This window comes from Heterodontus francisci, chromosome 17, assembly GCF_036365525.1.
Source record: "Heterodontus francisci isolate sHetFra1 chromosome 17, sHetFra1.hap1, whole genome shotgun sequence".
NCBI lineage: Eukaryota > Metazoa > Chordata > Chondrichthyes > Heterodontiformes > Heterodontidae > Heterodontus > Heterodontus francisci.
Genome location: NC_090387.1, coordinates 6,881,066 through 6,897,198, shown reverse-complemented (window position 1 = coordinate 6,897,198; position 16,133 = coordinate 6,881,066). Strand labels below are relative to the sequence as shown.

Genomic DNA, 16,133 nt, shown 5'->3' with positions numbered 1-16,133 from the left:
GTGGGGGTGGTTTATAGGCCACCAAACAGTAGTGGTAGTGTGGGGCATGGTATTAATCAGGAGATTAAAGAAGCATGTAGCATGGGTAATAGAGTAATCATGGGTGACTTCAATCTGCATATAGACTGGGTAAACCTAATGACCACTAATGCTGTGGAGCATGAGTTTCTCGAGTGTGTTAGGGATGGTTTTCTAGAACAGTATGTTGAGGAACCGACTAGAGAAGAGGCTATTTTAGATCTAGTATTATTCATTGAGAAAGGGCTAATTAATAATCTTGCAAAAGAACCTTTAGGGACGAGTGACCGTAATATGACAGAATTTTACATTATGTTTGAAAGTGAGGTAGTTCAATCTGAAGCCAGGGTGTTAAATTTGAACAAAGGAAATTATGAAGGTATGAGGGGCATATTGGCTGAGGTGGATTGGGAAAACAAAAGGTATGACAGTACATAGGCAATGGACAATCTTTAAATAATTATTACATAGCTTACAGCAACTATACATTTTTTTAAGGCATAAAAATATCCTCAAAAAGGCAGTCAACCGTGGATAACAAAGGAAGATAAGGATTGAATAAGATTACTCCGATTCGATTCACTCTGCGTGATATCAAGAAATGACTGAAGACACTGGATGCTGCAAAGGCTATGGGCCCTGACAATAATCCGGCAATAGTACTGATGACCTGTGCTCCAGAACTTGCCGCACCCATAGCCAAGCTGTTCCAGTACAGCTACAACACTGGCATCTACCCTTCAATGTGGAAAATCGCCCAGGTATGCCCTGTACACAAAAAGCAGGACAAGTCCAACCCGGCCAATTACCACCCCATCAGCCTACTCTCAATCATCAGTAAAGTGATGGAAGGTGTCATCAACAAAGCCATCAAGTGGCACTTGCTTAGCAATAATGCTGTGACGCTCAGTTTGGGTTCCGCCAGCGCCACTCAGCTCCTGACGTCATTACAGCCTTGGTTCAAACATGGACAAAAAAGAGCTGAACTCAAGAGGTGAGATGACAGTGACTGCCCTTGACATCCAGGGAGCATTTGACCAAGTATGGTATCAAGGAGCCCTAGCAAAACTGAGGTCAATGGGAATCAGGGGGAAATCCCTCCACTGGTTGGAGTCATACCTAGCTCAAAGGAAGATGGTTGTTGGAGGACAATCATCTGAGCTGCAGGACATCACTGCAGGAGTTCCTCAGGGTAGTGTCCTAGGCCCAACCATCAACTGTTTCATCAATGACCTTTCTTCAATCATAAGGTCAGATGTGGGGATGTTCACTGATGATTGCACAATGTTCAGCACCATTTGCAACTCCTCAGATACTGAAGCAGTCCGTGTAGAAATGCAGCAAGACCTGGACAATATCCAGACTTGGGCTGATAAGTGGCAAGTAACATTCGCGCCACACAAGTGCCAGACAATGACCATCTCCAACAAGATAGAATCTAACCATCTCCCCTTGGCATTTCCATTGCTGAATCCCCCACTATCAACATCCTAGGGGCTGAACTGGAGTAGCCATATAAATAGCGTGGCTACAAGAGCAAGACAGAGGCGAGGAATCCTGCGGCGAGTCACTCACCTCCTGACTCCCCAAAGCCTGTCAACCATCTACAAGGCACAAGTCAGGAGTGTAATGGAATACTCTCCACTTGCCTGGATGGGTGCAGCTCCAACAACACTCAAGAAGCTCGACACCATTGGTTGGCACCCCATCTGCAAACATTCACTCCCTCCACCACTGACGCACAGTGGCAGCAGTGTGTACCATCTACAAGATGCACTGCAGCAACGCACCAAGGTTCCTTCGACAGCACCTTCCAAACTCGCGACCTCTATCAACTAGAAGGACAAGGGCAGCGAATGCATGGGAACATCACCACCTGCAAGTTCCCCTCCAAGTCACACACCACCCTGACTTGGAACTATATCGATGATCCTTCACTGTCGCTGGATCAAAATCCTGGAACTCCCTTCCTAACAGCACTGTGGGTGTACCTACCCCACATGGACTGCAGCGGTTCAAGAAGGCAGCTCACCACCACCTTCTCAAGGGCAAATTAGGGATGGGCATTAAATGCTGGCGTGGCCAGCGACGCCCACATCCCATGAATGAATAAAAAAAAATTAAAAGAAAAGGCCGATAATGTTGCCAGAAATAGTAGTAAACCTGAGGACTGAGAGGATTTTAGAATACAGCAAAGGAGGACGAAGAAACTGATAAAGAAAGGGAGAATAGAATATGAATGTAAGCTCGCAAAAAATATAAAAACGGGCTGTAAAAGCGTCTATAGGTACGTAAAAAGGAAACCTTTAAGACAAATGTGGGTCCATTACAGGCAGTGTCAGGAGAATTTATAATGGGGAATACAGAAATGGCAGAGAAGCTAAATGATGACTTTGTGTCTGTCCTCACTGAGGAAGATACAAGAAATCTCCCAGAATTAGAGATCCAAGGGATGAGGGAGAATGAGGAATTGAAGGAAATTAGTGTCGGAAGAAGATTGTATTGGAGAAATTAAGGGGCTGAAGGTTGATAAGTCCCCAGGACCTGATATTCTACATCCCAGAGTGTTGGAAGAGGTAGCTACGGAGATAGTGGATGCATTGGTGATCATCTTCCAAAATTCTATAGATTCTGGAGCAGTTCCTGCAGATTGAAAGGTCGCAAATGTCACCCCACTATTTAAGAAGGGGGGGGGGAAAAAAGAGAGAAAACAGGGAATTACAGACCTGTTAGCCTTACATCAGTCTTTGGGAAAGTGCTAGAATCTCTTCTAAAGGATGTGATAAATGGACACTTGGATAATAATGATCCGATTGGGTATCAACATGGATTTATGAATGGGAAATCATGTTTGACGAAGCTGTTGAGTTTTTTGAGGATGTTATGAACAAAATTGATAAAGGGGAGTCGGTGGATGTGGTATACTTGGATTTTCAGAAGGCATTTGATAAAGTCCCCCACAGGAGGTTGGTTCGCAAAAAATAAAACACATGGGATAAGAGGTAATATACTGGTATGGATTAAGGATTGGTTCACAAGCAGGGAGCAGAGAGTAGGAATAAACGGGTTGGCAGGCTCTGACTAGTGGTACTGCAGGGATCAGTGCTTGGGTCCCAGCTGTTCACAATATATATCAATGATTTGGATGTGGAGACCAAATGTAGAATTTCCACGTTCGTGGATGACACTAAACTAGGTGGGAATGTGTGTTGTCAGGAAGAGGCAAAGTGGCTTCAAGGGGATTTGGACAGACTTAACAAGTGGGCAAGAACATGGCAGATAGAATATAAAGTGGAAAAGTGTGAGGTTATCCATTTTGGTAGGAGAAACAGATGTGCAGAGTATTTCTTAAATGGTAAGAGTTCAGAAAGTGTAGATGTACAAAGTGACCTAGGTGTCCTTGTCAATAAGTCACTGAAAGCTAACATGCAGGTGCAACAAGCAATTAAGAAGGCTAATGGTATGTTAGCCTTTATCGCAAGAGGATTTGAATACAGAAAGTGAAGTCCTGCTTCAATTGTATAGAACCTTGGTTAGACTGCACCTGGAGGACTGTGTACTGTTTTGGTCCCCTTTGCCATAGAGGGAGTGCAACGAAGGTTCACCAGAATTGTTCCCAGGTTGGCGGGACTGTCCTATGAAGAGAGATTGGGGAAACTGGGTCAGTATTCTCTAGAGTTTTGAAGAATGAGAGGTGATCTCATTGAAACCTACAAAATACTTAAAGGATAGACAGGGTAGATGCAGCTAAGATGTTTCCCCTGGTTGGGTCTAGAACCAGGGGACACTATTTCAAAATAAGGGGGAAGCCACTTAGGACAGAGATGAGTAGAAATTTCTTTACTCAGAGGGTTGTGAATCTTTGGAATTCTCTACCCCAGAGGGCTGTGGAAGCTCAGTCATTGAGTATGTTTAAAGCAGAGATGGACAGATTTCTAAATACAAATGACATAAGGGGATAGTGTGGGAAAAAGGCATTGAAGTGGAAGATCACCCATGATAATATTGAATGGCGGGACAGGCTCGATAGGCTCAATGGCCTACTCCTGCTCCTATGTACCTTATTGTTCAGGTAGACAAGCAGGTGTTCCTCCTCTGGTTTGTGTAAATGAAGAATTTGTATGTGTAGCAAACACAGGGTTATACACATAGAGCATCTTTAAACCTCAAATGGTTCCCTTTCAGTAGTGGGCCGGACGACCTAGTTTGATTTTACCTTACAGATCAGATCTAAATGTGGCAATGCTACTATAGTTCAGGCTGACTTCCCAGAATAACCAGCCAACCCTATGAATGTTTGTATCTGTTGTTTTGTTGCAAGGGATGCAAATTCTGCGGGAGCATCTATTTTCACCTGTCCAGATGTTTTACACCCTTCCCCATCTAATTGGTGGCCAAGGTACAGCAATTCCAAAATTAACACTTCTCAGCTTTGATTTGTTAACACCGTCTTGCTCAAATGGGTTGGTACATGTGACAGGACAAAGTGTTTGACCCACACCCAACTGAAAACAGCTGTCATCTATACTTGCCTGAATGCAATTCCTGATCCAGCAGAATGGAATCCATCAGCTCTGGCCTGAGCCAGACACATTCTTCATTCCAAAGGGCAGAACTGTGAATTGGTACAAGAAAGACGCAAACAAGGAGCACATTCGGGCTCTGGCACTTGGCAGTACTAGTTTACTATGATCAAGACCAGAGCTGCAAGATACTTAGCATCTCGCGGCTTCTCAACCATCTCCTCCATGCAATGCATTGGGTACTTCAGTAAAGCCCTTGACAAGGTCCCTCATGGCAGACTGGTACAAAAGGTGAAGTCACATGGGATCAGAGGTGAGCTGGCAAGATGGATACAGAACTGGCTCGGTCATGGAAGAGAGAGGGTAGCAGTGGAAGGGTGCTTTTCTGAATGGAGGGCTGTGTGTTCCGCAGGGATCAGTGCTGGGACCTTTGCTGTTTGTAGTATATATAAATGATTTGGAGGAAAACGTAGCTGGTCTGATTAGTAAGTTTGCGGATGACACAAAGGTTGGTGGAGTTGCGGATAGTGATGAGGATTATCAGAGGATACAGCAGGATATAGATCGGTTGGAAACTTGGGCGGAGAAATGGCAGATGGAGTTTAATCCGGACAAATGTGAGGTAATGCATTTTGGAAGATCTAATACAGGTGGGAAGTATACAGTAAATGTCAGAACCCTTAGCAGTATTGACAGGCAGAGAGATCTGGGCGTACAGGTCCACAGGTCACTGAATGTGGCAATGCAGGTGGATAAGGTAGTCAAGAAGGCATACGGCATGCTTGCCTTCATCGGTCGGGGCATAGAGTATAAAAATTGGCAAGTCATGTTGCAGCTGTACAGAACCTTAGTTAGGCCACATTTAGAATATTGCGTGCAATTCTGGTCGCCACACTACCAGAAGGACGTGGAGGCTTTGGAGAGGGTACAGAAGAGGTTTACCAGGATGTTGCCTGGTCTGGAGGGCATTAGCTATGAGGAGAGGTTGGATAAACTCGGATTGTTTTCACTGGAACGACGGAGGTGGAGGGGAGACATGTCAGTTACTAGGGAACATAGGTTTTAAGGTGCGAGGGGCAAAGTTTAGAGGGGATGTGCGAGGCAAGTTCTTTACACAGAGAGTGGTGAGCGCCTGGAACTTGCTGCCGGGGGAGGTGGTGAAAGCAAGTACGATAGAGATGTTTAAGAGGCATCTTGACAAATACATGAATAGGATGGGAATAGAGAGATACGGTCCCTGGAAGTGCAGAAGGTTTTAGTTTAGACAAGCATCAAGATCGGCGCAGGCTTGGAGGGCTGAATGGCCTGTTCCTGTGCAGTACAGTTCTTTGTTCTTTGTATGCAATGGCTTCTGTTCAGTTATGCAAGAAAGAAACTTACTTTTATACTGCACCTTTCAACATGATGTCCCAAAGCAGTTTTTACAGCCAATGAAGTACTTTTGAAGTGTAGTTAACTGTTGTAATGTAGGAAATGGGACAGTCAATTTGCACACAACAAGCTCCCACAAACAGCAATGTGATAATGACCAATATTTTTTGGTGATGTTGGTTGAGGAATAAATATTGGCCAGGACATTGGGAAGTATTCCCTGCTCTTCTTTGAAATAAACCTAGCACTTTTACACAAACAAACTTAGGGAATTTTATTAATTTAATTCAATTTTATGTTACATTAATTGGTTACTAACAAAACACTCCAGAAGTACAGTCCTTGTCTCCATGTGTACACAGACCTGTGCTGCAGGGAACCTGGGCCCTACATTTGCACAGTTATTGACGTCTGTAACATTGCATTATAAATAAATGTGTTATTGAAAGGTACAAACTGCCTTGTGATGATTTTGATGGCCTCCTGTGCAGCAGCTCCTAGGGAAATTAAAAAAAAACAATCACATCAGTTAATAATGCTGAATATTGTTAACCCACTAAGATGTAATGGTACACAAAGCCTTTCAAGACACAGGTTTTGCTAACAAAAATTGCTGCATATAGTGACACCAGAAGTCCTGGTCAAAATGCAGGATAGTGTCATTAATGTATCGGTGCAGACTCGATGGGCCGAAGGGCCTCTTCTGCACTGTATTATTCTGAGATTCTGTGATATGATTGGGTAATTACCCCACCAAAATGGGCAGGTTGCAGGTAGATTTGGGTCAGGAAACAGATTTGAGACTTTAACCACCAAAACCCCCAGCCCCGACAGAACCCGCCTATATTTTTTAGTAAAATTCATCCCTTTGTTTAAATAGATTCCGTTTATTGTAAAATTGGCTATTTGCTGTAAATGCTGCCTGGCTTACAACTAATTGGCTGACAGAGTAGTGTCAATACTCACTCTGAACAAAGAAACACAAATGGCTTTTTAGATGAATGGGTGATCAGAGCAGGGAAATGAGATGAGTACAGCTTTGATGTGGCACCAGCACCGATACAAATATGACGAGTCATTATGAGTGGTATATTAGAGAGGTGCAGTACAGCCACTGCGGGCCTCCATTTGGAAACATACTGGCAGAAGACATACTCCAGCAATCTCATGATTGCAATCCCAGCCAGCGGTTTTTTTAAAATCCTCTCCTATTCTGTGGAGTTTATTCCACTGTGTTGAAATTTCTAAGACTCTCATCAAGCTGAGCAGATGGAGTTCAATGTGAGGTCATCCACTCTGGATACAAGAAAGACAAACGTCAGATTATTTTCTTTAACGGTGAAAGATTAGGAATGTGCAGGAGCAAAGGGATTTGGTTGCCAGGTAAACTAATCACAAAGCTCGGCACAGCTACAAAAAGTAATCAGAAGTTTAATAGAATATTGGCCTTTATCTCAAGGAATACAGAAGTGATGCTTCAGTTGTTCAGAACTTCGGGCAGACTTCAGGTAGAATACTGTGTACAGTAACTGCACCTCAGGAAGGATATATTGGGATTGGAGGGAGTGCAGCATGGATTCACCAGAATGACACCGGTTTAAAGGGCTAAATTAATGAGAACAGGCCGTATAAACCTGGCTTGTATCCCCTTGAGTTGATTGTGTTGAGGGATGATCTAACTGAGATGTTCAAAATGATCAATTTTTTCCACTGATGGTGTGTCAGAACAAGGGGGAAAACCCTTAAAATTAGTATTAGGTCATTCAGGAGTGAAGTCAGTAAATTATTTTTTCTCATAAAGGGTGGTGGAAATCTGGAACTCTCTCCCCAAAAAGCCTCTGGATAGTGGGGGTCAATTGAAATTTTAAGACCGTGAAAGGATACCTTTTTGTTAGGTAAAGAGAACTAGGGATAATGATGGGAAAACTGAATTGAAGAAAACGGAGCTGAGGCATAGATCAACCGTGATTTAATTGAATAACAAAGTCAGCATCTTGGAGGCAATTTACATTAAAAAACTTGAGAAGGGGCAGGCAGGAAGAGAAAGAAAACAGACCAGCTCACATTTCAATACCATTAGCTGTAATCAGGAATAATCCAACAAAAAAATGCAACACACCTCCCAAAAACGAAGCCACAGCATGTGGTTCTGAAGCACCATAGCGACAACTGAAACAGAACAAGTATTGTCTTCAGAAAACTGTGCCTATACAGCTCGTAGTGGATTTAAACAGCCTATAAAACACAGCAACCATTTTTCCTTAAAAGAAGTGTGAAAGGATGCTCTCAAAAGTTCCTTTCTGTAGTCTCAACCTGCGTCCAGCAGCTTTCAAGGTCAAATATTATAGTTTAATCAACTCCGCATTTCTGATTTTACTTCATTTACCTTTGTGCACCCTGAATGACTGTGACAATTATGACATAGGTACAAGACTAATCACAAGAAATTTAGGACAGAGAGCAGGAGAAACTCCTTCACACACAATGTTATGAGGTTGTGGAATACACTACCGGAGTCAGTGATTACTCCCTCCCCTCCTCATATAGTTACAGGGTGCTGAAGGAGTTGGTGTGGGGGATTGTGAACCCCTACATTGATATAGTTTCAGGGTGCTGAAGGAGTTGGTGCCTGGGATTGTGAACCCCTACACTGATTTAATTTTAGGGAGTTCTGAAAGAGTTGGAGGTGGGTGGGTTGAACAGTGACAGATGTGAACCTCTCCAGCAGCTATGCCCTTATAGATGTCTTCCTCTGAGCTATGTCTAGAAGCGAGTGATGCACACAAGAACATTTAAACACAAACGTACAATTCGTGGATGTAGTCATCCTTCACGGACACCGATACACCCCACTCCTGCAGCAGGCTCACCACGCACGACTTCAGCTTTCCAATATCCTCTTCAACTTGGTTATTATAAACACCTGCCAGAAGAAGAATTTGTTATCTCCTCAGAACACAGCATACTTTAAAAAAACCTCTCCTCTCCAGTGTGGGGATAAAGTTCCACAATGATCAAGTCCCTTATCCATGTGGAGTTTTCATTAGGAAACAGATGAGGAGCAAGAACTGTGGTTTCTTCCCTTCCCTAACCGAGGGTTTCTGAGCAAATTGTCACACCCTCAAATGATGCACCAGCTGAGATCAGCCACTCTGGGAATGGAATCTGGGACCTTTCTACTCTGTAAAGTTATTTCCACACCAAAGGTACATTTATCCACTGTGACACTATGCCCACAAGCTGGGAGCAAACTAACAGAGGTAGAGTTAACCAGCAGGGGTGCTCATTCATACATAAACCAGATGGTCACACAGCAACACCAGTAACCAGGTTACTTCCCTTCACTCTCAACTATTCATCTTATTTACTAATGACTGAGATAATGGGATAGAGAGGCACATTTCCAAATTTGCCACTGATACAAAGATGGGCAGCACTGTTGATGGAAGCATAAAATTACAAAAAAGATATTAGCAGATTAAGTGAATGGGCAAGACCGCAGCAAATGGACTTCAATATAGGTAAGTGTGAATCATTCATATTAGACGTAAAAAAGATAGAACAGGGTACTTTCTAAATGGTGAAAAGCTAGAAGTAGTGGAGGTCCAAAGAGACTTGTGGGTCCACGTATATGAATCATTAAAATATCATGGATAGATACAGAAAACAATCAAAAAGGTAGAATGCTGGCCCTTATATAAAGAGGACTCTAATACAAGGGGACAGAAGTTATGCTTCAGCTACACAAAGCCACACCTAGACTACTGTGAGCAGTTTTGGGCATCACGCCTTAGGAGAAATATAATGGCCTTGGAGGGAGATCCATGTGGAATCTTCTGCACCCACCTGTGAGGGCAGATGGGGCCTCAGTTTAATACCTCATCCGAAGGACAGCACCTCTGACAGTGTGGCACTCCCTCAGTATTGCACTGGACTGTCAGCCTAGATTCTTGTGCTCAAGTCTCTTAGAGCAGGACTGGAACCCATAGCCTTCTCACTCAGAGGCGACGGTGCTACCCACTGAGCCACATTGGCACTGACAATGGGATGACTGGTGCCGGCAGGTGAGAATATTAATATGTATCTACCATGAATCTCAAACTGAAAAATACAGGGAGTCAATTCTGGATATAGGTTATCAGAAGATGGCTGCATACCTGACGTGGGGTTACTTACCTGGGTATCGCCCGTGCTGCCTGTGAAAACAATTGACAGCTCGTAGCATTATGTACAAAACCATTTCACTGTCAAGATTCTCCATACAAGATGCTGGAAAGCAAAAAAGAAATCCTGCTCATTAGCAAGAAGTTTACAGCCCCAACAAACACAAGAGGTCAAGCATGGTCGAAGGGTGTTGGAACGAACAGGTGAACGTGAACCATGAAAGGATGGGTTGATCAGTTGCCTTGCAGAGGTGATGGGAAATAGCAGCGCTGGCTAAGATACAGCAGCTATGTCACCTGCAAAAGGAAGTGCTCTGACCTCTTCCACAGACTTAAATGCTTTTAACAAAATTGAGAACAGTACAAGGCAGACAAAATCTAAACTAAAAATTGAAAAATCTACAACTGCAAAACTCCTGTCATGCCCAGTAAAGGCATGTCCTACTCATAACTTTAAACGTTGACCGTATTCAGCATAGAATCTTCTGGAACTGAATTTTCTTTTTTTTTTAAAAAGTGAACCACAATGGACATTAAAAGGCTACACAAGATGGATGCAAAGAGTCAGGTGATTTTGCAATTTCAGCCAAGACTCAGAAGTATCACAAGCATCCGGAAAGTTCCTAATTGAATGACCATGAGCCTCCCTTGAATGGACATACCAAAATGAAACCATTTGTGGATATCCCACCTCCTATTGCATGTAGTCTTACCCAAAACTCAAAATCTATGGACTCCTAGACTCACTGTCTCTGAGCTCAAAACATAACAAAGAGAGTTGCAAGCAACGAGCTAAATCAGAAAGATAGGTGAATGGCCACCATCCATCCCCCATTGTGTAGCAATAGCTTCAACCTTCAAATCATTCTGGGTGGACAATAGAAGTATTGATCAGGTGGTCCCCTGACCAAAACTACTCACAGCTTATGAACCTTATTACTCCAAACACCAGGGAGAACAAAACTACTCAGTGTGAAGACAACAGCTGCAGAGACAACAGCAAAGATAAAACACCTATGCCTTAAAGCTAAAGACTACAACATCTTAATGTCTCCAACCCTGTTCCTTTTCAAGTCCACCCATTACAGAAAACAGACTTCCTAGTAATAAGGCAACAAGCAACTAACTTCATGACTGGCTGAAAATCCACCTCTTCAAGAGAATCCTGCATCGACTTCGATATTCAACTCCAGCTATCGAATCCACCCATCTACACTTCAGAAGTGAAAATGCTTCTTTTTTTTTTTAACCAGGCCCGCGGTGCATGCCTTTTCCCTCGGACGAGCCAAAATCACGTGACTTACAAACTATTCCTTGGTTTGTAATTGGTAAAAGTGTACTATCCTCTTTAACGGCTTTCTTTCTCGAGTGTGCGTGTGTGTGAGTGGTGACTGAGTGACGTCGCATTCGACTTTTGGGATGAATGTATGAATTAAAATAATCCTCTTTATTTAAATCCACAAAAAGCGTGCTGCTTAGTTATTCAATTTGGCCACACACTCAGGGGTTAAGAAACACACATATCTTCCTGGTCAAATACACACTGATTACAGACAGTAAAGGGAAGGGAGCTGGGGTTTCAGTTCTCTCTCGATTCTCTCCGTAACACCTGAAACACAGTTTAGTGGTTGGGTCATGATATTTTGTCTTCAGATGAAGTTTCATCTAATGCGCATGTCCAGAATTTACTATCTTTTTTTAAGATTGTCCCTTTGAGACTGTGAGCCCCACGAATTAATAATATTTACCAATTTGATCTCTATTGGTCGTCTCCGCATTGAATTCCTCTGCCAGCGAACGGCATCGCACAAGTCGTAGAAAAGCTGCATTCCTGCCTGGTGATGGAGACAGACGAGATTAGGAGCAATATCATTCAAAACAAAAATTAACACAAAAAGAAATTCAGGGAAACAATGACAAAGTGTTTAAGGGTATTATCTTCTCTCCCCCAACATTCCACCAAAATGCAGACAAATTCTGCTTACTGAGAAACAGCTGGAAAACCAAGCACTTTGCTGCATCAATTTACCACTCAAATTGTTTTTATATATATAATCCCTTACACAGTGAGGTTTCTAATCTCAAATGGGCCAAGAGTGAAATCCAGCACAGAGAATGTCAGTCAGGGCACTCTCATGCTACTCCTAGTCTGGCATTCACTCCCCAAGCCTCTTCACCTCACCCTCCTCCTTTAAAGACATGATCTAATTGCAAAATGGAACAGGCTTAAGGGGCTGAATGGCCTCCTTCTGTTCCTAAGACACTACCCCCTTTGACCAAGCTTTTGGTCGCCTGTCCTAATATCTCCTTATGTGGCTCAGTTCTGTCCAATTTATGATACTGTGAAATGCCTTGGGATGTTTTACTAAGGGCATAACTGTTAAATGCAAATTGTTGGTCAAAGAGCAGGCCTTGGGCAGAACTTAGAACATCACCAGACTGTCCTATCATAGAGAGATACAGCACTGAAACAGGCCCTTCGGCCCACCGAGTCTGTGCTGACCAACAACCACCCATTTATACGAATCCTACATTAATCCCATATTCCCTACCACATCCCCACCATTCTCCTACCACCTACCTACACTAGGGGCAATTTACAATGGCCAATTTACCTATCAACCTGCAAGTCTTTGGCTGTGGGAAGAAACCGGAGCACCCGGCGGAAACCCACGCGGTCACAGGGAGAACTTGCAAACTCCACACAGGCAGTACCCAGAACCGAACCCGGGTCGCTGGAGCTATGAGGCTGCGGTGCAAACCACTGCGCCAAGGAAGGGAGTATGTTTCGGATAGGGGTATTGAAGAAGGAAGTGGTACCCACAGAAGAAAAGACCAATGTGCAAGACATAGATAAAAGTTTTTGTACAAATGTAATCATTTGATCTCATCAATGAAGCCCGGGTGTTGACTGTAAAATTGTATGCCAGTTAGAGGATGATTACAAAATTGGAACTTCCAGATTCGTGCATAACTCTTTCTGAAATTAAACTATAAGCCATGAATAATCAACACACAAGAAATGATTTAAAGTATTATCCAAAAAGATGCAGACGGATCAGGGTGTCCTAGTACATGAATCTCAAAAGGTTAGTATGCAGGTACAGCATGTAACTAGGAAAACTAATAGAATGTTATCGTTTATCGCGAGGGGAATTGAATACAAAAGTAGGGAGCTTATGCTTCAGCTATACAGGGCATTGGTGAGACCATATCTGGAGTACTGTGTACAGTACTGGTCTCCTTATTTAAGGAAGGATGTAAATGCGGTGGAAGCAATTCAAAGAAGGTTTACAAGACTGATACCTGGAATAGGCGGGCTATCTTATGAGGAAAGATTGGACAGGCTAGGCTTGTATCTGCTGGAATTTAGAAGAGCAAGAGGTGACCTGATTGAAACATATAAGATCCTGAGGGGTCTTGACAGGATGGATGTGGAAAGGATGTTTCCCCTTGTGGGAGAATCTAGAACCAGGGGTCACTGTTTAAAAATAAGGGGTCGCCTATTTAAGACAGAGATGAGGAGAAATTTTTTATCTGAGGGTCTTTGGAACTCTCTTCCTCAAAAGGCGGTGGAAGCAGAGTCTTTGAATATGTTTAAGGCAGAGGTAGATAGATTCTTGATAAGCAAGGGGGTGAAAGGTTATCGGGGGTAGATGGTAATGTGAAAAAATCATTTCAGCCATGATCTTATTGAATGGCACAGCAGGCTCAAGGGGCCGAGTGGCCTACTCCTGCTCCTAATTCATTTGTTTGTATGTTCGTATGTATGTATAGTACAGGAACATATGGCATTTCTTATTTTGTTTATTCTCAAAATGTGGACATCACTAGCAAACTCAACATTTTATTGTCCATTCCTAGTTGGGCTGTCAAGGTAGAAGTAGGCCTTAAATTGCTAGATCACTTCAGCGGGCAGTTAAGAGCCATCTACGTTGTTGTGGGAGCCACACATAGGCTAGAGCAGCTAAGATGGCAGGTTTCCTTCCCTAAAAGTACATTAGTGAACTAATTGGGTTTTTACAACAATCCAATAGCTTCATGGTCACTGTTACTGGTACCAGCTTTTTATTTTCAGATTTTCTAACATAACCATCAGACTACACTACCCACTTTGCATCTTCATGTACACCACACCTTTGATGACAATTGGCCCTTATAATAGCTTACCGATATACAACACGCACAAGAGGTTACATCAAATTCACTTACAAAAAAGCCAAATGTCTTTTTCAGAGATGGTCTCAGGAGGCTACAGAGGGAACACAAGTAAATTTTAATTTGGATGTCACAACACAATGCAAGAGAAAAAGGAAACTACAAATAAACGGTAGCCATAGCAGAAGCTAACCCATGTCCCATACCTCAGAATCATGAACTGAGGAGGTCCACACCCTCTGAAGGTCTTCTCTAGTTAAAGTCATCTAATATTACAAGTAACAGTTCAGGGGAAATCGATAAGGAAACCCAACTAGTTTTGTGATGACACGCTGTGGATTTCAATCTCAAGAGGCACCTTACACATTAAATCTTCGTTACTGTAGTTTTTAATTGAATGTCTCTTTTGTATCTTCAGAGATGAGTTGTGTGGAGAGTCTCGAGAAGCTGGGGTTGTTGCCCTTAGACCAGTTAAGATTAAGAGGAGATTTGATAGAAATCGTGTTCAAAATCATGATAGGTTTTGAAAGAGTAAACAAGGAGAAACCTTTTACACTGGTGGGCAGATCAGTAACCAGAAGAGACAGATTTAGTTTGATAGACAAAAGAACTAGAGATGACACGAGGAACCTATTTTTTGAACACAGCAAGCGGGTATAATCTGGAACACACTGTTTGAAAGGGCGGTGGAAGCAGATTCAATGGAAACGTTCAAATGAAAATTGGATAAACACTTGAAGCGGAAAAAATTTGCAGCTATGGGGAAAGAGCAAGGGGCAGGGACCAATTGGATAGCTCGACTATAGAACCAGAGCAGTATGGAGGTCTGGATGGCCTCCTGCTGTGCCGTATGATTCTATAATCCTATGATTACCAATTTCGATATGTAAATGTTATTGAATTCCACCATTGGCCATTATCTCAAGCTGACAAACTCTCTGGTTTCAATTCAGCCAGCCATTTAAACATTGTTCTCAGTTGGTTTTCCCAGGTATGTGCTGACAAGATACTAATGTGTGACAGGTTATCAGGCAATCCTCATGTTGGTAGGAAGTGAGTAGTTGTCTACTATTCCTTCTAGGGGCTTTCCAAATACGGTTAGACCCAAAGCTCAAGGTACTAGAGGGATGGGCTTTGATTGGAGAGTGAGGGCAATAGGAGGAATGGGCTACATTGTCAGAGGTGCCATCTTTCGGACGATACATTAAACCGAGGCCCTGTCTGCTTGTTCAGGTAGGCGTAAAAGATGCTGTGGTATTATTGGGAGAGCAGGGGAGTTCTCCTGGGGTCCTGACCAGCATTCCTCCCTCAGCCAACAGCATTAGATTAGGCAATCATTTATCACATTTATTCTTTACAGGATCTTATTAGAGGTAATTTCCATAAAGTAATTCATTATTTTTGAGGCAGGTTGGGACATCCTGAGATGCTATTGAAGAGTCATTGCATACAGGAGAGGTAAGGGGAGAATAACAGAAGGAAAAGGAATGGGAAAAAAACTGCTAAACTATTGAATCTCCAAAAAAGAATAAGCAAGGAGTACGATCCAGAATGCAACTTACCCTACCAATGGATTCCAGTATTTCAGTAACATAGTCGTTTATAACAGATGCATCCTCTTTTGCCTTTTCACGGTATCTGGGAAAAAAAAAAGAGGATCAAATATATAAATAGAACATAGCAACAACAACAAAAAATGCTGGAAATACTCAGCAGGTCTGGCAGCATCTGTGGAAAGAGAAGCAAAGTTAACATTTCAGGTCTGTGACATTTTAGCAGAATTGGCAAAGGTTAGAAAATAATTAGGTTTCAAGCAATTGAAAGGGAGGGGCGTGGGGGAGAGAACAAAGGGGAAGGTATTTGATAGGGCAGGAGAGATTAAATAACAAAGCTGTCCAGG

General features: G+C 42.8%; 1 protein-coding gene across 1 annotated transcript in view; it reads right to left on the bottom strand.

Moving 5' to 3' along the window:
- Positions 1-6,171: 6,171 nt before the first annotated feature.
- nae1 (nedd8 activating enzyme E1 subunit 1) overlaps positions 6,172-16,133 on the bottom strand; it is a 35,476-nt gene continuing 25,514 nt past the window's right edge. The window contains exons 14-20 of the mRNA XM_068049062.1: positions 15,796-15,871; positions 14,288-14,327; positions 11,824-11,910; positions 10,089-10,181; positions 8,721-8,835; positions 8,032-8,081; positions 6,172-6,409 (exon numbers count right to left, since the gene is read on the bottom strand). Of these exons, the coding sequence (XP_067905163.1) occupies positions 6,300-6,409; positions 8,032-8,081; positions 8,721-8,835; positions 10,089-10,181; positions 11,824-11,910; positions 14,288-14,327; positions 15,796-15,871 (571 nt within the window). The 3' untranslated portion in view covers positions 6,172-6,299. The remainder of the gene's footprint in view (positions 6,410-8,031; positions 8,082-8,720; positions 8,836-10,088; positions 10,182-11,823; positions 11,911-14,287; positions 14,328-15,795; positions 15,872-16,133) is intronic.